We start from the raw sequence: 22,282 nt of genomic DNA on the forward strand, positions 1-22,282 counted from the left end.
AGGAAAAAGCATTGTATTAGTTTGCTAGGGTTGCCCTAACAAAATACCACAGATTGGATGGCTTAAACTACAGAAATTATTTTCTCACAGTTCTGGAGGATGGAAATGCAAGATCAAGGTGCCATCAGCATTGTTTTCTGGTGAAATCTCTTCCAGGCTTGTAGGTGGCCACCTTCTCACTGTGTCCTCACACAGCTTTTTCTCTGTGCAAGCATGGAGAGAAAGATCTCTGGTATCTCTTCCTCTTCTTATGAGGATACCAGCCCTGTGGGATCAGAGCCCACCTGTATGGCTTCATTTAACCTTAATTACCTCATTAAAGACCCTGTTTCCAAGTACAGTCACATTGGAGATTAGGGCTTCAACTTAGAATTTTGGGAGGAAACAGTTCAGTTCATAACAAGTAAATGCCTATTGGAGCGGTAACAGTTTTCCTATAGGAAAGAAAATTGTTACTGCTCCAGGTAATGTTTTGCCCTAATAATTTAGACTACTTTCATATAGAAGGCAGGCTAATAAATTTGGGAAATAGAAATCACACTTGTTTTATCCATTGAAAAGCTGATGACATGGGTAAGAAGAATGTACCAGATGTACTTTTTTAGGAAGTTTAAAGTTTACATTGTGACTTGGTGGCTAGAGAAATTAATTTAAATGACTTATGTTTGAAATAAAAAAAAAGTTGTTTAGCCTCAAAAGTGGCACAGAATATAAGCCTGAAGAATGATGATATAAGAAAAGGGATTCTTTATTGTGCTGAGAGTGGCGTGCAGTTTTATTTTGCTTTTTATTTTCTGTTTCTACCTTCCATGTATTACAAGGGGACTTCAAAAAGTTTGTGGAAAGATTCATACTATCTTTTAATTCCATTTTCCACACTTTTTGAAGTACGCTTATAGTGACACTTTGCTATTGCTGTTTATCCTTTATCTTATGCAATTTATCCAATGATATGAATATTTGAATATACCAAATATAAAGTATATTCTAAATATATTCGAAGTATATTCTAAAATAAACTATATGAGGGTGCTTCAAAAAGTTCATGTAAAAATAGAATTAAAGGATAACACAAATCTTTTCACGAACTTTTTGAAGACTCCTCATATTTCTAACACATCTCCCCATCCTTGAAAACCATCAACCTGAAATTCTAAGTGGAAACCATTAGATAGTATCTGAGAACAAAACTGCATTCATTTTGCAGTCCAATTCCTATATTCTTGTGATCATTTAAAGACTTTAGAAAGGAGAAAGGAGGAATTAACATTACTGTTAAGGACTTTACATATTATTTTTACAATCCTAACTTTACTGTGCAGTAGGTATTTTGTCCCTTTTTACAGGTGAAGAAAATAAGATTGAGAGAAGTTAGGTAACTGATTAAGGTCACATAATTAGTGAGTGACAGAACTGGGAATCAGGTCTTGGGAAAGGAGAAGCTAGAATGTCATATCATTTTGTCCCTTTCGTTTGTTTGAATTTAAAACTCACCATCCTATATCTCTTGAAGTAACCATAGCAGGAAAAATATAGGCCATTCTTCTGCCTTTTACAGTCTGGTACGATGATTGTTCCCTTAGATGTTTCACAATGTCTGTTGTGTTCAAAACACATCTGATAAATTATTCTGCTAGTTTTGAAGGGATGGGGACAAAAAGATCCAGCAGCTTCATCTTTAAAATCAATCCTTACCAATTGTCATAAGGGAAGCTTCTCTCTTTAATGTGTTTTTAAAAGAATTTGTAATGCTTATTTACTTAGCGTAGTTGACAAAGGAGACACGAAGAATGGATTTAACTATCAGGATCTTTCTAGTAGGTTAACTTCAGGAGTATAACTTGCTCAGCAATAAGCATCTCTCCTTCCTCTGGGCCAGCAGGCTGTGTTCAGGTCGTGCAATTCCTCGAAGGAAGGGGACCTTCTTGTCACCTTCAAGTGACTGCTGCTTCTCTTTTCTTCCTCTTCACACACATTCTTGCCAAGAAATATAAACCGTCACAACACACTAAAAAAAAAAAAAGGCAGAGGTATAGCACTTACTTAAGTGTTCATTGTGTTGTACTTAGTTGTGTGTGTATATCTATCCCTGGTTCAGTTTTGAACTACAGGCAGGGACTCTTCTATTGTTTTTATCTCTCCAGGTAACATATTTAAGGAAAGAAACAATATACGTTTGTTGATTGAAACAAAGAACATTCTTCAATTTCTTGCAAAGACTTGCTTTCTTATCAGACATCTGTGAAAGTCACACACCTCATCATGGGACAGGAATGAAATTCTGTACAACCTATTTCAGAATAAGTGATAGCTGAGATTGCTTCAAATCAATACCTATACCATATACATATTTCATCAAATCTTTTCTGGAGTTTCCATTAAATAACTATTTATCCTTTAATTGCCCCAGGAAGAATTTTTGTATTCTAAGAACTTTGTTCATTTGTAGACGAAGTATTAATGTGCCCAAACTGTCTGTTCTTGCCATATTTACAGGCACAAACCGCGGGCCTCCCAGTGGCCATGCATCCACCGAACGCGAGACTGATGCGGTCTGCCCTCCTCCCGCAGGCATCCAACGTGGAGGCCTTTTCATTCCCAGCGTCAGGCTGTCAGGCAGAAGCAGCGTTTATGGAAGAAGACTGTGTGGACACTCCCAAGGTACAGATGCGTCTGAGAGACTCAGAACTTGCGATTTGGCTAAAGACCAGCGTGGCTTTGTTGAACTTTGTCATTTCCTCAAGTCACTGAGGGGTGCTGTTTTTGTGGATAAGAACTTAAAAAAAAGCTTCCAGGGCTGAATTCTCAGTGTTTAACATTACAACTTACATAAATAACTTGTCAGACATCATATATACTTCTCAAAAGCCCTCTTTTTTTCTTTCTGTAATCAGTTCCTTCTCTCCTCAAATCTGTAGATCCCTCACAAGTGTTTGGGTTTTTGTAACAAATTATGATTCTGAAAACAACAGCTTAACTATTGTGCTGAGTTGGGCTTTGCCTGCGTTACTATCACTGCCCCTCTTTTGCTGAGGCTACTGTGTTGGGTAGGAGAGATCGGCAGCAACGACCGTAGAAGGTTAGAGCACATGTCCAGGAGGGAGGCGACAAGGGCTGCGGTGGGAAACTGCAGAGGAGGGGTGACAGAAATGAGACGGTGCAGGTGAAGTTGATAGAATATTAGGGTCTAGAGAGAAGTCCAAACTGATAACAAGGGTTGAGCCTAGATGGTGGGGAGGATGAGAGCCATCTTCAGAACTCAGGAACTCTAGAGGTCGATTCAGAAGTTAAATCATGATTCTAGCTAGAACTCAGCCCGGAGCAGGCAGTTCGATACTAGGCTGCCACAAGCAGGTGTTCGGCCCAGTTGCTGACCACAAGTGGTGAGTGCCCATGCCACTGAGGACGAGTCTACTCCTGTGGACAGCCTGTTTTTCCTGCCTGTAGTTGCCTAGCATGTTAAGTAACCTCATAAATTGCTACTATATTCCCATTCTGAAATTTAGACATAAATTAGGGCAACATAATTCATTTATTTTGAAAATCTAACTCCCTCAAAAACATTAAAATGCAGTCTGCTAAAGGCTTGTCTGTGAGGGCATCAGGCCCAAATCACAGATTGGGCACTGTCTGCTGTATTATATAGGGCAAGCTATTTTTACAGCTTGTGATTGTTACTGTAACTAGGAAACAGACAGGAAATGAATGATTTTGCAAAAGATATAGACAGTAGCTAGATGGTGCATTTGCATTTGTAGGAAGAGCAGCACCACGCTGGAACCGGCCACCCACACTGGCAGTGCCACTCTGGCACTCAGCCAGGCCATAGACATCCGCTGGTCTTAATTTGTGGGCCATTCCATTATATGTTAGCAAAAATGCTTGTCGCTCTCCCCTTCCTAGTACGTCTTTCTTTGGGGCCCATAAATAAACGCTTCATAGTCACATTTATTACCAGTTTCATTTCTGCTCTCAATTGGGGGCAGGTGCTGTGCATCTCAAAGACAGTTCACCTGCCCTTCTCTCCCAGAAGTCTTCAGTGCTTAAAACTGTCAGTAAAATTCCTTTACTTACATCAAATTGAAACTTTGGTTGAGGTTTCTGCAAAAAATAGCACCTTTGTGAGATAGTGATCCAACTGTAGATAAGAATGGTTGGATCAGGTACTCTGAACAGTAACTGAGACCCACAGGTGACACAGGGACCATATGGGAGGCAGATGCATAAACCCTATGGAATAAATCTTTCTGAGCATTTCTTTACACATAAGAGAAGGTCTGAAAAGGATATACATCAAATTCTTAGTAGTGTTAACCTCTGAGGCTTTATAAGGGGGAGATATTTCACTTTTACTTCTGAATTTGAATTTTTTATAACAAATTATAACTTAAAATTGAAAAAGAAAGCCAGTCATAATTATGCATGAAAAATCCAGAGAGGGGTAAGAAAAAATTAATTTATCTGTAATCTCACTATCCAAAGATATTTTGGTGTGTTTCCTTAAAGTGGGTTGTGGATGGGTGGCAGGAGGTGAGCAGACTTTTTAAAACAAAGTCTACTTTGTATCCTGTTACATGTAATTTTGTATCTTGCTTTACTTAATATTATATCATAAGCATTTTTCCCATGTCGAAATTTTTTTGAAAGCATGAGTTTTAAGAACTACTCAATATATTGACCCCTTATTTAACTACTCTCCTATTGCTGACCATCAGCTACTTCAGTTTCTTACGTCCTCATATATGCTCAAGGTGAACAGCTTTTTGACTGAATCTGTGACTATACCTCTGATATTTCTTTAGGATAAATTTCTAGAATTAGTGTTATTCGGGTCTTTGCTTCTTCATCTGATTATTTGTTTTAATTTGCCTCAAGATGGTAAAAATGCTTTAAAAGAAAGCGTTGTAGTTGTATTCTCATGCTTTTTAAATTTTTACTGTTATAAAGCATTCTCTTTGGTCAAGAAATAATAATAGATTAAAATTATTGAGTACCTAATGTTAAGGTAGCACATATTTTTTATATACCATCTTAGTTAATCCTCCTGAACAACTTTACTCCCACTTTACAGATTAAAGAAACTGAGCTTGATAGAAGTTAAGCAACTTACATAAGAGATGGAACTGAGGTCTGAGCCTACAGCACCTTCTCATTAACAAACTTGCTGGGCACTTCAAATACAATCTAAATAAGGCACACTCCTAGCCTCCAAACTCACTGGCTAGCATTGTGCTTTGGTTTGCTCCACTGCCATAACAAAATACTACAGGCTGGATGGCTTAAACAACAGAAATTAATTTTCTCACAGTTCTGGAGGCTGAGAAGTCCAAGATCAGGATTCCAGCCCATTTAGTTTCTGGTGAGGGTCGTCTTCCTGGGTTGCAGATGGCCATCTTGTCACTCTTATTTCCTCACGTAGCCTTTCCTTTGTGCCAATGCAGGGGGTTGGAGGGAAGTAAGCTCTCTGCTGTTCTTTCTATAAGGACGCTAATCCTATTGATGAGGGCCCCTCTTCCTTAGAGGCCCCATCTCCAAATACTATAGCCACGTTGGGGATTAGAGCTTCAGCGTATGAATTTGCGGGACACACAGACACTAAATCCATAGCAGTCTACCAATCTCATATGCTAGAATCTTGTACTGTGGTGGGCTCAGGGGCTTTCTCAGTCGATTGTGAGTTTTCTGAGAGTTTGACTCCTACACGTATGTCAGTTATTGCATTTGAGTTCTCTTAGAAGTGAAGTGATCAATTGAGCTTTAAGGAAAGACAAAAACAGTATTGAAAAATAGACATTTCATCCACATTGTATTTTTAAGTAATTTATAGTTAGCCTAGATTATTTCCTAGAGCAAAAGATCTTATTTCTAGTAGCTTAGGTATCTTAGGTAGATCAACCCAATATTTCAGTCACAAAATCCCAGAGCTAAATTTAGGCTCTTATTATATCAAGTCCCTGGGTAAATTGGCAGTAAAGGGTGGCATGATGATCAGCTGTTTCAGGAAACCTGAACTTACAGCTGAAGATGCTCGCACCTATTAGCTATGTGCAGCCTTCATGGTGCCTTTATAGTCAAACATTAGATCGTTGTTTTCTACTGTCATAGGATGAAATTGAATTCAGCAAACATTTTTTAATGAAAAACAATTCCTCTTGTAGTCTAGATAAGATAAATTTATATGCTGACAATTTAAATAAAATTTTAAATTCAGGGGGACGAGGGTATTTTGGGTGACTCAGAAAAAGGTAACTTTTCTTTATTAAGAAAAAAACCTGCTTGTACAGTTTATACTGCAAGAAATGTCTGGTAAAATTTTGACAGAGACTGTAGGTGTAAAGATTTCTGAAAATAATTAGTAACATTCTTTTCTCTGTTGCTTTATTCATTTCTAAATCGTCCTTGGCTAGTCTTAGAAAATTGTATTAGTAGACCATTAAGGAGCCTAGAGGTATGAATATAAATTCTCAAACAGCCATTCTTTCCCATAAGAAAACTATTAAGTATGGTCAAAAGAAGAAAACTTATCTGGGGAAGAGCCAAGGAGAGAATAAGAGTTGCTGGCCAGATTTCAGAGTTTTGTTTTCTGGTGCCCTGGGGAAAATTGGTTGTAGTCTGGGTAGAAAGTATCTGCCACTCTTCCTTTTAAATGACTGTCAAGCTAGGGCTCAAAGACCCCTCAAGCCCATTATACAGACTGGGTCACAAACCCTTCACACGCAGGTCCATGAGCAAGGTAATAGGAAAAGATCCTGGGAGCCGTGGGTGAAAAATTAACAGGCTTTCTTCAGAGCTAGGAGCAGCTGCCCTAGTGGCCTCCCGGAGTATCTTGAGAAGCGTCGTGTATTAGAGTTGTTAGTCTTTTATACTTAGGTCGATAACCCAGGACACCTGGGTGCACATATGCAATTACATTAGATAGTAACCAAGGAACACCTGGGCACATGTGGATTTTTACAGCAAATGCTCCGCAAGATTCTGAACATCTGAGGGGCTCTGACCATTTTCCTTCACTTTCCCTACAATGACCATTCATCATTTTAAAACCCTGCAATGCATTAGTCACTTTATCCTAGTAATGGCTATAGCCCAAGAACAGTTTTCCTGGGATAACCATCTGCACCCCCAAGCAAACAAAGATTTGAGTCACCCAAGTCTTCCTCCAAATAGGGCCTTGCAATGCCTTCAGATTGGTTGCCATAAGAGGAAAGTTTCCTGTGTTTGGCACAGGAAGGTCCCACGTCACCTCTCACATACATGAGCTTCTGCTTCCAAAGGAAACAATAGCTCTACCCAGTGTATTCCAGGTGAAAGTACTGCTCAGAACTGAGCGCCTTATGGCTGGCTGTTCCTGAGCAGCTATTCATAGGAGAAAACGGATTGATTTCCACGGGGGAATAGTTAAGGTAATGAGGTAAATAATTGCCTCCTCAATGGGGCTTTTACCAGCCAGAAGAGCTCACATCACAGCTCCCTTTTGTGTGCTGTTTCTGCCTGCCATTAGGTGGTTTGCTTGGCAACTGCATGGAGGGTGGAGTGCTCAGGAGCTGAGCTCTCCCTGTGGGGTAAGAACTATAGATATTGTGTGTATTGCTGAAGAGAGAGAATTCAGTGCACTGGGGCTTATTAGCCTCTGCTGGAATTTTAGGCCTGTGAGTCATTTGTTACTCTATAATGGAAGGCTTTGGCTGTTTGCCATTTGAATTTTTTTCCTCAATCCTTTTTGTGGTATCAGTCTGTCTTTAAAGAATTCTTATTTTCCATTCCTCAGGCACATAGAACCAATTAAAGACTAAATTAAAATGGGCATGTACTTATGAACTTAAAAGTATTTCTAGAACCTTCCAGTATGTTTTGTGGTTGGAAATTAGAAGAATGTTGGAGACTACTCTTTCTTCTTAGCTATGAGCCATGTAGTCAAAAATAAATAAATAACCTCCCTCCTTTCCCCTTATTTAAAAAAAAAATAATTGGTAGGCCTCAAGCTAATATAACCCTGTTCATTTGGAAACCACTGAAAATATTGTTTATTGTAATAATGATGACTCAGATAAACTGGGCAGCAGTGCCAATTTGGGTCATAATGTGCTTCTGTCTCTCTCTAAGTACTGCAGTTGACTTGCCTTAACTTCTAATCTATGTGTCGTCGTTGGTAATAAATATGTACATTTTTGATGTTTTACTTAATTTCTAGTTTGCTGCAAATCGACATTTTTTTTCCTTTGTGGATTTTTCTAATGTCTCGGCAGAGCAGCAACTAATAGTTTATTCTCACACCCCCTGACATTTAGGTAAATGGCTGTCTGCTTGACCCTGTGCCTCCTGTCCTGGTGAGGAAGGGATGCCAGTCACTGCCCAGTAACATGATGGAGACCTCCATTGACGAAGGGTTGGAGACAGAAGGAGAGGCTGAAGAAGACCCCAGTCAAGCCTTTGAAGCATTTCAGTCCACACGCAGTGGGCAGAGACGGCACACTCTGTCAGAAGTGACCAATCAGCTGGTCGTCATGCCTGGGACAGGTATGATATCGGCACAGCAATATCTCATACTCCAATCACCATGAAGTAGTAATGATACCAAACAATTCCTAGAATTTAGTCTATATCTTATTCCTTTATGGAGCATATTCAGCAGGCCATAGGATCAGGCCTGCTCAACAGCTAACAAAGATAAAGTGAAATGTCTCTGAGCTGGTTCCCCTGACTCCCAGGATTTGTCGGAGTGCTGTGCGATTCATCAGGGACTCTGGCTCTTTTGGGGTGCCAGAGATCTTACGGGTGCAGCTTCTGGAGTGTTTTCCTGAATTCTAAGATGATTAAGTTGACCTATAAAAAGGTTCTGAAAAGATATTTTGATTGGAGATTAAGGACACGGTAGCTGCCAAGACTCAAGCTGGTTAGGCTTTGTATCCTATGTTCAAAGAAGATGCTGTTGCTGTTGGTTATATCTGTTTTGTTTTCTCTTAAAGGGAAAATTTTCTCCATGAGAGACAACCCCTCCCTTGACAGTGTGGACTCTGAGTATGACATGGAGTCTGTTCAGGGAGACCTGAACTTTTTGGAGGATAACCCTTCCCTTAAGGACATCATGTTAGCCAATCAGCCCTCACCCCGCATGACGTCTCCCTTCATAAGCCTGAGACCTACCAACCCAGCCATGCAGGCTCTGAGCTCCCAGAAACGAGAGGCCCACAACAGGTCACCAGTGAGCTTCAGAGAGGGCCGCAGGGCATCGGATACCTCCCTCACTCAAGGTGACTGCTTTCTCCTCTGGCTTTTAAAACTCTTATATTGTAGGAGTTGGGCGGGGAGGACGTGTTGGTGTGAAACTGTGATCACTGAAAAGCCTTGTGTTCTGTCTAAGCTATTTTGTCTTTGTACTTTCAGGAATTGTAGCATTCAGGCAACATCTTCAGAATCTGGCTAGAACCAAAGGAATTCTCGAGTTGAACAAAGTGCAGTTGCTGTATGAACAAATAGGATCGGAGGCAGACCCCAACTTGGCATCAGCTGCTCCTCAGTTCCAAGACCTTGCTAGCAGGTGCCCTCAGGTGGGTGCTCTGGGCGCTTCCCGCAATGGCTGTGTGAGTATGAGGAGTAAGTGTGTCCCAAACATGCGTCATTTTCATTTAGAAGATTTCCTCCAGTCCTGCGGCAAACAGGTTCTTCTGGAAAACCCTCAGCCTCAAAGCTATCCTTGTTCCTGGCACTGACAGGTTAGACCCATCCACACTGCTCCCAAGTGATCGGTACCAGATGGAGGCCTGCACACTCTCAAGCCATTTTTGGTTCACAGGGCAGATTGTATATAGATGAGCTCTTCAGTCTCCCTTGAACTCCCCTCCCCCCACGCACGCACCCACACGCGCACACACACACACAGACACATGAAGAATAATGAACTTCACCCAAATGAGAAGCTTGCGACTACTTTTGATGTAATATCACTTCATTAAATATTATAAGTGGATTATTCATGCTAAAAATACAATAGATATTGTCATTTATCCAGTAAATTTTATTTTGAGTCTATTTTCAGTGTATCAGGATAATATATTTGAGGCCCACATGAAGGTGATGACCCCCTTGTGACACCAAGAGCCTTTGCTTTGTTACTGACTAGGTAACTGTTAACTACAGATAATACATGTATTAATATTCTGCAAAGTAATTAACCCTCAGCCTACTAAGTTATGTAAAACATTTTGAGTATTGTATCTTATAGAGTCAGGATTCCTCTTGGACGTTTGCAAAGGTGTAAGAACTGAGACTTTTTCCCACATGGAGAATTGAAAATTTTCACCCCCTTGCTCCTCAGGAGGAAGTTTCGCAGCAGCAGGAAAGTGTCTGTGCTCTCCCTGCCAGTGTGCATCCTCCACTCTCCCAGCGGCAGAGCCTGGAAAGCCAGTACCTGCAGCATAGACTCCAGGTGGGATCCTTCTCCTTGTCAGTCCAACTCACTTGGTTTATCCAGTGTCTGCCTTTCTGCAAAGCAGAAACCTGTCTTGCTTCGTATTTATTTAGGGTAGCTGCTTTATTCCTTATAGAATAAAGGAATAAATAAAGCTGCACTTGTAATTTCTAGAAACATGTTCAGACTTAGCCTAAGGCTCTGTGTTGACAGAAAGAAAGGATTTGTCCTCAGGCCCCAGGAAAGGATATGCCACTGAGTGGTAGGAAAGGGATACCTAGCTCTTTTGTTTCTAATTTTATGCCTCTTAATGAATAATAAATAAAATGGAAATCTCTGGTCTACAAAACTTTAACATGTGCCCTCTACATTGGTGCATGAAAATCTTTAAAAATGGTAACAACATAGATCCCATAAAGAGTGATTCATTCATTCAGCAGGCACTGGGCCTTTGCTATCAAGATTTAACTCCACTTTCTCATTGTTTTTTAACCTTCACAAGCTTCACAGTCCTAGAAGACTTTTAGAAATGGAATACTGAAGTAGGTGAGAGCTGAGACAGCCCAGGCCTGCTGACCCGATGCTCTTCCAGGGTCTCGATGAGCAAGTGTCAATCCCTTCATCCTGCACAGATTCTGAAGAACACACTTGCATTCATCTTCCAGACAGAAGCACAGTCTGACTGCATCCTAGGTGACAGCATATTGTCATGCTTGTGTTATTTTTCTGCTCTTCCAGAAGCCCAGCCTTCTGTCAAAGGCTCAGAACACCTGTCAGCTTTATTGTAAAGAACCCCCACGGAGCCTTGAACAGCAGCTGCAGGAACACAGGTGAGAGGGAGTCTTTGGCCAAAGTCACTGACTTTGCAGAAGCCTTAAGAATGCTGGGTGTGCTGTCCTTTCCCACTCGTATTTGCCTCTACAGGGAAAATAGGTTTTGATGCACATGCCACAGTCTTCTCAAGCACAACTGCTAATAAGAGTATTCCAGGACCCATGGAGTATGGACCAGTCAGGCAATAGCCACCCTAAAATGTGGTTGTTTTCCTTTCTTCTAGCATTTCCCCTTTGGGATGTGACTAGACCTATGCTTTCAGAGTTGAGGGCCTAAAGCAATTAAGTGGATTAGACTGCAGAAAAGGCCTGTCCTCCCTTGCCATAGTTCATGCCCCCATGCCTCACTAGTAAAAGCAGCTTAGCCAAGGTAGAATTACCCCAGCCCATCAACCTGCAGAAACCTGTAGAGACCAAGGCGTTATCTCCCCTTCTTACCACTCCAGATGGGAAATCAGCCTTTCACTTTATAGTTGAAAAACTCACGAGTTTCAACTTAGAGTTGAAAATGCATTAAGGCTCACTCTAGCACTGAGAAATAGTCAGAATTGAGGGGCAAAAAATGAAATTAAATTTAAGAAACCCAACACAATTGTTTCCTACTCCTGCTTTCTTTTTCCTGACACAGGAAAGATATTGGGGGACTGTAGCTAATGACCAGTATTGGATTTACATTAAAATTGCCATCATTTGTGAAGATTTAAAATTCTTTCCTTTGCTATTGCCAATTTAGGCTCCAACAGAAGCGACTCTTCCTCCAGAAGCAGTCTCAGCTGCAGGCATATTTTAATCAGATGCAGATAGCAGAGAGCTCTTATCCACAGCCAAGTCAGCAGCTGCCCCTTCCCCACCAGGAGTCACCACCGCCAACACAGCAGCCTCCGCCGTTCAACCTGACCCAGCCCCTGAGCCCCGTCCTGGAGCCTTCCTCTGAACAAATGCAGTACAGCCCTTTCCTCAGCCAGTACCAGGAGATGCATCTGCAACCCCTGCCCTCCACACCAGCACAGTTGCAGCAGCAGCCACCACCACCGCCACCTCCACCACCACCACAACAGACGGGAGCTGCTGCAGCCCCATTACAGTTCTCCTATCAGACTTGTGAGCTGTCGAGTGCAGCCTCCCCTGCGCCAGACTATCCTGCGCCCTGTCAGTATCCCGTGGATGGAGCCCAGCAGAGCGGCCTCACAGGGCCAGACTGTCCCAGGAGCTCAGGACTGCAGGAAGCCCCCTCCAGCTATGACCCACTAGCCCTCTCTGAGTTACCTGGACTCTTTGATTGTGAAATGCTAGATGCCGTGGATCCACAACACAATGGGTATGTCCTGGTGAATTAATCTTGGCACAGGAAGTGAGGTGGATCAAGTGAAGGAAGACTGTATTTCTATTTTTATTCCAGCCTTTTCAATTTAAAGCTTATTTTCTTGCCCTTTCCCTAATGGGGAAAAATCAAGTTGCCCAACTGGAATCAGAGGGCCTGGCTGGGGTGGATGTTGCTTTCCTCCCGCCACAAAGTTTTCTGTGGCAAGTGCTGGAACATAGTTGTAGGCTGAAGCTCATGCCCTTAGGTCAAGTGGAGCAAGCTCTCAAGGGAGGCACCAACAAATGTTTCTATCAGTAGAAGCCATTCAGACGTAGGCTTTATGCAGAATTATACCAGTTTATTTTATCATGGGAAACCTTGGTGAAAGGAAAAATGTGTGCCGTTGCATATACAGGGGCAAAAAAAAAAAGGCAATATATTTTTCACTGAAGCTGAGTAACAACATATTGCTTCAAGGCAGACCAAGACTACATAATGAAATATGATGCACAGGAAATAAAGGAAAGTTGTTCTTTGTCGTTGAATCATAAGTTCTTAGCTGCTGATGCAAGTTGTCCCCAAGTCTGCTACAAAGCAGTAGAGTGTGAACTCTGTTTCAAGGGCCATTAAATAACAGCTGGTACTGACCCCTGAGACTGGCACCCATCTCCACCTGGGAGCAGGCGACACACCTCTTCAGAAGGTGCCCCTGGGTTAGTGAGTGTCAGAATATACTCCGGGCTTCAAAGATGTCACCCATAGAACCGACACAAGACCAACCACAGTAGAGGCCGGGGGCAAGAAACTCAAGCAAGCATCAAGAGCTCCACCCTGGGCCAGGGAAGACAGGCTCTTCCTGCACAGTCTCTTGTAGAGACTTCTGGTTTGGGGGCAGTCGGTCTCCAGAGGACCTATTGTCTCTTTTACAAGTAATAACTACTTTGACTTTACACTATATGTTGCTAGTAGTTTATTGAGCTTTGCATATTTGGACAGTTTCATATAGGGCTTAGAAATTTTAAGGACACAACAAATGAACTTTTATGTCCCATGTGAAGTGGTAGTGCTGTGCCTTCTTTCCTTCAGATCAGGCTTTAATTCTTTCTTTTCTGTAGAAATCGACAGTTTTCCATTTATGTCAATGCTAAATCCAAAGTCACTTCAGAGTTTGTTTTCCACCATGTGGGAATCAGCATTCTTAATTTCCTTAAAGTTTTGACTTGTAATGAAATGTTAAGTATTATAGCAATATTCAAAGAACCACAGATGTGTTAATCATTTAAGCAGATCATCTGCCAAGCAAGTTATATTACCAATAAAACTTAACCAACCCTTACAATTCATTCATAAAAGTAAGTAAAAAATAGATGCTACAGCTATTTAACTGTATATCTAGAATTATGAGTAATCTGTCATTGGGACAGTAACATCCAGGTGTTACAAATTCAGTATTATTTAAAAGATTGTATGTTCTGTCCTTTAGAATGGCTTGTCCTATCAACAGATGAATGCTTTAAGCACAAAGCATCTTCCTAAAGCACAAAGAAGAGAGATACTACACAGATGCTGCATCTAGAAAACACCTACAAGTTGCCTTTCCTCTTTGTAGTAAGTGTCCATGCAGGTGAGGGGAAGCATGGAAAGTCTAGGGCATTCCATTTCGGCCACCCCAGCCCAGTTCTTCCCAATATTGGTAACTTGAGCAGTCCTTGTTGCTGACGAGAAACTGCATATTGGCCGGGGCTCCACACTGGAGCCTGGATGCTTTGCAGAAATGCTGTGCTTGGGGTTGGACTTTGGGTGTCAGCAGGAAAGGGTGGGGACTGTCGTTTTTGTGACTTAATGACATGCGGTGAAAAGTGAAAATCCAGTAAGAATGAATTATGTTCCTTCTATGGGTTTTTTATTTCTCCTTGTGCTTAAGACTGATGATTTTGTGAGAAACATCATTTCATTTGAGATCATTTCATTAAGATCTCGAATCTGTTTTAAGTCTGCAAAATAAGCCAGTTATAAACAAGGCTTGATTTCTTTAGACTGAAGGAGAATGTTTTCCCAAAATATACTACAGAAGTGCTGCAATATTTACAAAATTAATATGCCTTCCCAATTGAAAATGAGGGCCGCTCCTTTCAGAACTGAGGAATGGCACAGTTACAGATCGGCATAAACTCCTGCCCTCACTAAGGCGGTGAGCTGCTTAGCCTGGGAAACCCAGGAGTTACGGCAGGATAGGCAGGCCAGCAGACGAGGGACCATGGAGAGGCTGTTAGGAGGTTAGAGAACCCAGAGAGAGAAATCAGGAAGCAGCCAGCAGCAGCCAGCCCTGTTAGGAACTGACAGACACAGCGGTGGCCTAGACACTCACCTGGGGAAGAGCACGACCCCTCCTGCTGGAGCCTGTGCTATAAGCTCCTATTTGTTTATCTCATTTATTTCAAGTAGAAATCAATAAATTCCATAGCCATCTGTATTTACTGAAATGTGAGCTGGTCAGTTAGCCAGTTTGCCTGGCCCTGTCTGATCATTTCTGTTGCTCCCTTCTCTAGCTAACTAGTGATGGAAGCTTCTGAGCAGTTTCCGCTTCATAAATACTAAACTGACACTAACAAGGCTGAGTCCCTCTCCCTTTACAAGGTTACTTTGAAATACTGACTTGCTTTCCAGTCTGTTTCACATTAGCAGTGTGTACACTACTGTATAATAATCATTAGCTTTATTAGCTTGTAAACCAGGTTCCTCTGAAGAGACTTTGGTGAGATGAACATGAGGTAAAAATTTCATTCAGCAAACAGTGCAATATGTGTGGTACCTTCTTTATTTTTTGTTTATGTTCTTTTTTTAATCCGGGGATATTAGTCTCTGCTTTGGGAAAAATGCACTAGTTCTGCAATTTCCAGCTGGGCAAGTGTGTCTCTAGTATTTACATGTAACTGATAAGCTGGCCCCTGTAAGGCAAAAAGAGCATGTTAGCACAATAGAAAGAGGGTGGATGACCCGTTTTTAAATTCCCATTGAGCTACGCGGGCCACCCCCAGCCATCCCCTCACCTCCTATGCCCTGGCTAGTCAGTCCTGCACTACCCACCTCCCACCTTGGGAACAGAGAAGGGACCGGATGGCTCTCTGCACCACCAACCCCCCAGAATCCACTGACTGGGATACAACTGGGGCCCACCAGGAGGACTAGAGATGAGGCTTAAAGGACTGTTAGTGCTGATATAAGGAAAACCTCTTCCTTTCTGTATCAAACTTTGCCTCCCAAGAAAGAGAAAGTCAGCAGCCCTTTCTTCCTCAGAAATAAAGAACTCTCGCGTGTTTAAACTGTGTCCTGCAGTCGGTGAGGTGGGACTGGCAGGAGCCTGTGATCAGGACTAAAGTCAGCCCTCGCCTCTCGTGTTCCTTCCTGACTCTGCCCCTGGAGTAAGAGGGGGTCTGTGCTGTTATGAGGAGGGAGAGAGGACCACCCTGCAGGAGTATCACCCTCTACCCTGCCTCCACCTCTGGTCATGCCCTTAAAGGCAGGGAAACCCTTAAAGAATTTGGTCTGGTGGTTAAGATTTGGGAAGAAAAGTATACTCTTAGCTAGAGAGTGATTAGGTGATGAACTGGAAACTAAAGAAAGGTGAAAAGCAACTAGTTAGAATTCTAGTTAGAGTTGGTCAAAGGTGCCTGGTGTGGGGGCATTAGAACATCCTCTGGTTAGGTGCAGGCAGTTCAGCACAGGGGGACACAGCGAGTGAGTGTTGCTTCCTTTCCAGGGGTCCTCCAACCTCTAGTCAAGCCCTAGGTTCTTACATATATTGGGGTCAGAGGTTTTTTTCCTGCTCTGGATTATATTTAAAGACCTGCATAAACAGTTACACTTAAGCTCCCTATTGGTTTAAAGAAAACTCATGTTCCAGATAACTTTTTCACACTCCTCCTCCTTTAGAGGCAGTATGTAGTGTCATTTGACTACACAGGTCCCGGTGAACAGTTGCAGAATCCCTGTGCTGGGGCTGACCTTTGCTGCAGTTGTAGCCCTACTCTGGGCTGCCTCTACTGCCTCCTTGGAAGCCACCCAAGCCACTCGGTCTCTTTGTGCCTAGACATCAAAGGTAAAAACCGGAGAACAGGTAGTAAGTTGGAGTCTTTGTACAGGCAGGGTCTTAGATCATTTTGTTACTTCTAGAAATTTTTTACAGAACTTACCTTCAGAGTGATGTGTGAAGACAAGGGCAGTATCATCTGCCTCTGTTTCTAAACTGGACAAAAACATATTTTTAAAAATGTATACATCCCTTCTGACAGGTTCCATAGTGTGGTCCTCCCTGGCCCTTGGCCAAGGGAAGGGACTGTGATAACAGAGCTCTTTCTGTCTGCCCCTTGAAAGCGAAAGGACCAACGAAGGCAGTGGCCTTCCGTGACCCTCAGGGCCTCTGACTTCCCAGCGCTCTGTCACATATTTGTTTTACCAGTCTTTCCAATGAAGGTAGCCCAGCTGATTCTAGAAGACTCTCAGCCTTCTGAGTTGCAACACCATCTTATGTCTACATCTTATCTGGGCGGATTTTGACACATTTGGCAGATTCGGGCATGCACTGCTGCATATTGAGAAACAGGCAGCAGCACTGCCTTTAGATGTAACCAGTGACGGTTTTCATGGCTGCCGCCCAAATACCCAGCTTGCCTGGCCAAAAGGAGCAACAGCTTAGACTGAGACATTAATTTACCAAGCACTTTCACAAGTCATCTCTTCTAATACTCGCAACAGTCATATGAAATTAGTTGGGTGGGTATTATCTTTATTTTTCACAGTTGAGAAAGCCAAAACTCGCAGAAGTTTACATGACCTATCCAAGGTCACAGACCTCACGGGTGAGGCGCCAGGACAAGCATCTGGGTGGCTGGCTTCTCAGTTTGGTTCTCTGGCTTCTCGTTCTGTGAGAAGCCCTCTCCCCCATCCTCGGTAACAACTTGCTCTTTTCATAAGCAAACAGCTGGAGAAACAAAGCACCCATTTTGGTCAAGCACTGGGTGAATGTGACTGTCCCCACAACCTTATTCTCCACTTAACAGCTGCCTGGCTTTGGGGAAGAGGTGCCCTTCAGGTGACAACTGCAGCTGTCCAGGTGGCCCTGCATTGAACAAGGCCAACAGAGACACAGGTCCCACAAATTGGCCATCCTTTCAGTGTCCAGTTAACTACAGAAGTCTAGGCTCACATCGAAGGTAACTAATTTTTCCAAGTTACACAATACAGTAATTTCCTATAGAAGTATATGCTGGAAGGACACACCCTCCTTGATTGCCAAGGGACCAAACTGTACATATCAGCCCTCCACAGCAGGCCAACAGATTCAACCCCAGGAAAGGGGGCTGCTCTGAGAAGAATCACAAATTCAGACTTTGTCCTGAGGAGGGGGAATAATGTTTCTTTAAAGTCTCATCAAGTACTCATTAGACACTTTTAGGATTAAAATAATAATAACATGCTTTGAGTGAATACTTTGTCTTTTCAGAGCCAAAGCGGGTAGGTATGGCGGAGCTTTAAAAATAGATGTACAAAACATCCTGGAAAAATATGACCCCAGAGGGAATAATGTTAGATTAGCAAATACAGATAACTGGGATCTGCCACTGGCTGTGTGATGCCTGTCTGTTCAAGATTTGCTCAGTCAAGGAAATTCAAGTGGTGATACCTTCCCACTACTAATGGTAAAAGATATCTGCCTTCACCAAATCTCTGAAGAGGAAAGAAACAGAGAGAAAAGGAAATTTGCTTCTCTTTGGAGGACTGCAATTTTAGAAAAGTGATACAGAGATATTTGCACTTTGTAGAAAGGGCAAGATTATTTGCTTTTTTCTGAAGGGAGGAGGGTGGTCTTTGCTGGATGTTTGGTTTGTGAAAGAGTTTCTTTTGATAAAGTTAATCTAATTGTAGTTATTTTTTGTGTGGTTTTTTTTTTTTTTTTTAAATTACTAAGAATTGGTGAGTTTAATAGCTTTGGTATTTTGAGTGCAAATCATAATAGCTCCAATGTGAGAAAAATCAAAGTGTAACCTGTCATTCAATGTTAGAAAATTGCCCAAAGTGAAGTTTAATAAATGACATTTGTACCAAACAGTAATTTAAATAGGGTAATTTTCTGCAAGGAAAATGTACTGTTTTTATGTTTCCAACCCTCTTGAATTAAAATAAAAACAACTTGTTTTCTAAGAGCCTGGGTGATATGAATGTCACGCTAATAAGACAGGGCCTTTATCTCATCAGGCTTTGGGTGGAATTTTAAAACTATGGAAAGGTGTCTCTGTTCTCTGAGCTCTGGTGCTCATTTCAGGCTGCAGAAAAGGACAGTGGATAATATGTTCTCATTGACGTCAGCAGGGTAAATAATACCTTGCTCTCAATCGCCCAAGTACACGTTAGCCGCTGCAGGTCGCTGACGGAAGCACTGCTAACCGCAGCCTGCACACGGACAGGGCCCTGCTGGACACTGCCTAATTAATGTTCCTTGATTTTTAGAGTCTCAGGGCAAAGCCCATTGCCCAGGTCGTGTGAGCAAGGGCCTTCTGCTGCAGGAGGAGGAGGGGAGGCAGGCATGCAGGGCTCTCGTTGTGCTCCCTGAGGACAGGCAAGCTGCAGGGCAAAGGGTGGAAATGGGAGGGGAGGTGTTCCGAGCTGCCAGAAAGGCCAGCAAAAGACACTGCTATTTAATCATGATGTCACAGCTTCTCTGGGGCCCGCCAAAGGCCTCCACGTTACATGCACGCATGCACACGATGGAGTCCCTCACAGGCACCCTTTTGAGACCAACTCGGTGCCCTCAGGGTGCTGGAGCATCCATTTGCTGAGCTGCTCCAACTCGGTGCCCTCAGGGTGCTGGAGCATCCATTTGCTGAGCTGCTCTCATCCGATGTGGATGTGTTTTCGTGCCAGACTGAGTGAAAGGGCAGTATGAAACCCTGCTTTCCGGTAGCAAGTTCAACTGAGCTTTGGTTTCACATTACTCCTGTTGAGCCCATGCTATAGAACTGAGACAGCTCCCAAACAGGAATCTGCTGGCCACGGGGCTGGCGCAGGAGGGTGCGGTAGGCAGAGCCCGCGGCTCCGAGGGCTGGAAGCGAGCGGAGCCCTTACCATCGACTGCGGCCCCGCACCACTACCAGGCGCCCACACCTGCCCTGAAATGCCAGTTCCCCTTGGCTACCCAACAATTCAGCATCACTGCGTTTCATTTTTTTTTTTTTTTTTAAGGAAAGCACTACATTTCACTAATGATGTTTTGCAAACTTTCCCCTTTCCCACCAAATTTATCCATCATTTTTATCCTGTATTGCCAAAAACATCCCCAGTGCCCCGTTATAGGCAAAAATAACAGACTTGCCAGCAGAGACTGGCCAGAACCTCAGCAGCCAGGCAGGCCCCAGATCTCCAATCTCCCCAGGACATCCTTCAGTTCCGTGGTCTCCTGAGCTGAAGGCTCTGCACAGGGTGGGGAAGACACATGAGACCAGGGAGGCCTGTGCTCCAGACCCGGGCAGGGATGGAACTAGCCGGTGGTGCCCACACATCTAAAGTGCTCTATCACCACACAGGGAAAGGCATGAACAGGGCCTAAGGTTCTAATCTTGGCAAGCTCCTCCTTTCTGCCCCACTAGTTCTTAAATTGATCCCTTTGACATGCTGAGAAAAGCATTTGACTCTTCCCAGAAAACACGTACATAGACACACAACTTGGGACATATAATTAATTTCAGGAGAGGGGCTGGTTCCTGGACCCCCTGAAGCCCATCTATGAACCAAGATTAAGAACGCCTGACTCGGCCTCCACACTTTCCAGCGTTAGTTCTCACAGGGACCCTCCCTGCTGAGAGGGGGTTCTAATCCCTCCCTGGGTGGGTCCAGGTAAGGCAAAGCCTCCTGATCTGCCTGTAGCTCAAGGGCAGGGCATTGTGGGAGAAAGTTCTGGGCTTTTTGCACTAAATTCTGGGTTACTACATGGCTATAAAGGAAATGTGACCTGCACAGACCATGGCTGCTCTGCCCTGGGGGCTGACAAGATCAGGCTCTGCCCTTCTCATTTCAGTCCCAGCCAGTGACTTCAAAGACTGAGCAGCGCCAAGTATGGAATATTGCACATGGATTATCCTGGGCAATGGTCCTTAGGAGATAGACATGGGTCTTGACTGAAGTGAAGGGGTTGGCCCCTCCCTCAGACATGGAGCCACGCTGGCGTATCTACCTCCACCCAGGTATGACGCTATGACCACAAATCACTGTGGCCAAACCTGAGGTCAGGCAGTGGGGAGCTTGCTGTGTCCTGCAGCCACTGGTCTCCTAACAGCTGTCCTGCTGCAGATGTCCTAGCCACCAATGCAACGGAACTCCTCTGAACCTAGAGCTTCAAGTGTCTCTAGGGAGCACCAATCCCTCCATTTGGATATGTTTCTAGGGGGCTTTCCTAAGGATGACTGACTCAGAGCTGATCTAAAATTAGCAAAGAGAGTTTCCAAGTTGGGGAAAAGGGTAAAGCATATACCGGGCTGAGCCAGCAGGAGAGGTGCCTGGAAGGAAGCGGGGAGGGCACTGCACCATGGGAAGTGGAGAACCGAGCCCCCAAGAGCCAGCTGGGCAGAAAGTTCAGAAAATCTGGCCCGGAGGAAATGAGGCCTCTCAGTGAGAAAACTGAGTCACTCTCCGCCTCAGGTAGACTTTGAAGAGCTTCTGACTCATTCTCCCTCCTCACTTCCCAAAGACAGGGAAAAAATGGGGCCTGAGATGCCCAAAAGGGGGCCTGAGAACTGTGACCCTGAGGAGAACGTTCATTTCCACCCCAGAGCCACCTCCATAGTTGGCGAAAGGCCACTAAGGCCTTTCCTGAAGCACTTCATGCAAAGTGCTCTGAGTTCCCAGCCTAGCCTGTCTCTTCAGTCTTGGACCCACTAGAATTGCCTTCTGGTCACCAGAGAAGCCCAAATGTTTAGCAGGGTCCCTGTGCCACCAAACTGAGGGCCAGTGGGGAGCTGTTGAAGGGGGCCCATGGATGAAAGGGCCAGACAAGAAGATTGGGAGAACAGAGCCCAGCTCTCCCATCCCACCCCAGGGTGCAGTCACCCTGGCCAGAAAGGCCTTCCTGGCAGGCTAATGCCTACCTCTTCTCTGCCAGGGACAGCCTGGGAGGCAGCAAGGAACCTCTGACCAAACCCTTAGCCCCTGGTGCCATTCCCAGCCCTACCACTAACCCGGGCAAGTCACTGCAAAGGCTCGTTATCTCCACTGGTAACTTGGGAACACAGACTGGCTAACTTCACTCCTCGGCTTATTGTGAGGTTCAAGTGCAGCCTGGCATGGCACTGCCCTCTAACATGAAAGCACCCAGAAGACTCCCCCAGCCTCCCAATGGCTTATCATAACATCTTACTCTACCTGTCTTGCTTTAACTGAACTCTTGACTGTCCCAACACTAGCTGTGAAAATGGGCTGTGTGGTGCCTGTGAAATCTCTCTTCACAATTAAACGGCAATTGCCCTATTCTGAGCACCTGTTCCAGGTTAAGAACTAAGAGCTTTGCTCCAGGATTTCTGAATTTTCAGAGATGAGTCCTTGGCGGCACCAGCCATGGGTACCACAAACATAAGAACATCCCGGAGAACCTATGTCCCATCTAGGAGGCCTTTTTCATCCCCAACTTTTCGTTTAAGCTCCTCGGTGGAGAAGGGTTAGAAGGCATGGGGGAGTCTTTCTGTGCTGAGA

At 43.8% G+C, this 22,282-nt stretch overlaps 2 protein-coding genes across 2 annotated transcripts in view; one reads left to right on the forward strand and one right to left on the reverse strand.

The window, feature by feature from the left end:
* The window catches only part of SIK2 (salt inducible kinase 2), a 115,645-nt gene extending 96,900 nt beyond the window's left edge, over window positions 1-18,745 (forward strand). The window contains exons 9-15 of the mRNA XM_063093861.1: window positions 2,497-2,661; window positions 8,289-8,517; window positions 8,967-9,251; window positions 9,385-9,548; window positions 10,316-10,426; window positions 11,147-11,238; window positions 11,975-18,745. Coding sequence (XP_062949931.1) covers window positions 2,497-2,661; window positions 8,289-8,517; window positions 8,967-9,251; window positions 9,385-9,548; window positions 10,316-10,426; window positions 11,147-11,238; window positions 11,975-12,578 — 1,650 coding nt within the window. The 3' untranslated portion in view covers window positions 12,579-18,745. The remainder of the gene's footprint in view (window positions 1-2,496; window positions 2,662-8,288; window positions 8,518-8,966; window positions 9,252-9,384; window positions 9,549-10,315; window positions 10,427-11,146; window positions 11,239-11,974) is intronic.
* The window catches only part of PPP2R1B (protein phosphatase 2 scaffold subunit Abeta), a 36,654-nt gene continuing 29,732 nt past the window's right edge, over window positions 15,361-22,282 (reverse strand). The window contains exons 16-17 of the mRNA XM_063093862.1: window positions 16,550-16,630; window positions 15,361-15,492 (exon numbers count right to left, since the gene is read on the reverse strand). Of these exons, the coding sequence (XP_062949932.1) occupies window positions 15,400-15,492; window positions 16,550-16,630 (174 nt within the window). The 3' untranslated portion in view covers window positions 15,361-15,399. The remainder of the gene's footprint in view (window positions 15,493-16,549; window positions 16,631-22,282) is intronic.

Source organism: Cynocephalus volans, chromosome 4, assembly GCF_027409185.1.
Source record: "Cynocephalus volans isolate mCynVol1 chromosome 4, mCynVol1.pri, whole genome shotgun sequence".
In the NCBI taxonomy this organism is placed as follows: domain Eukaryota; kingdom Metazoa; phylum Chordata; class Mammalia; order Dermoptera; family Cynocephalidae; genus Cynocephalus; species Cynocephalus volans.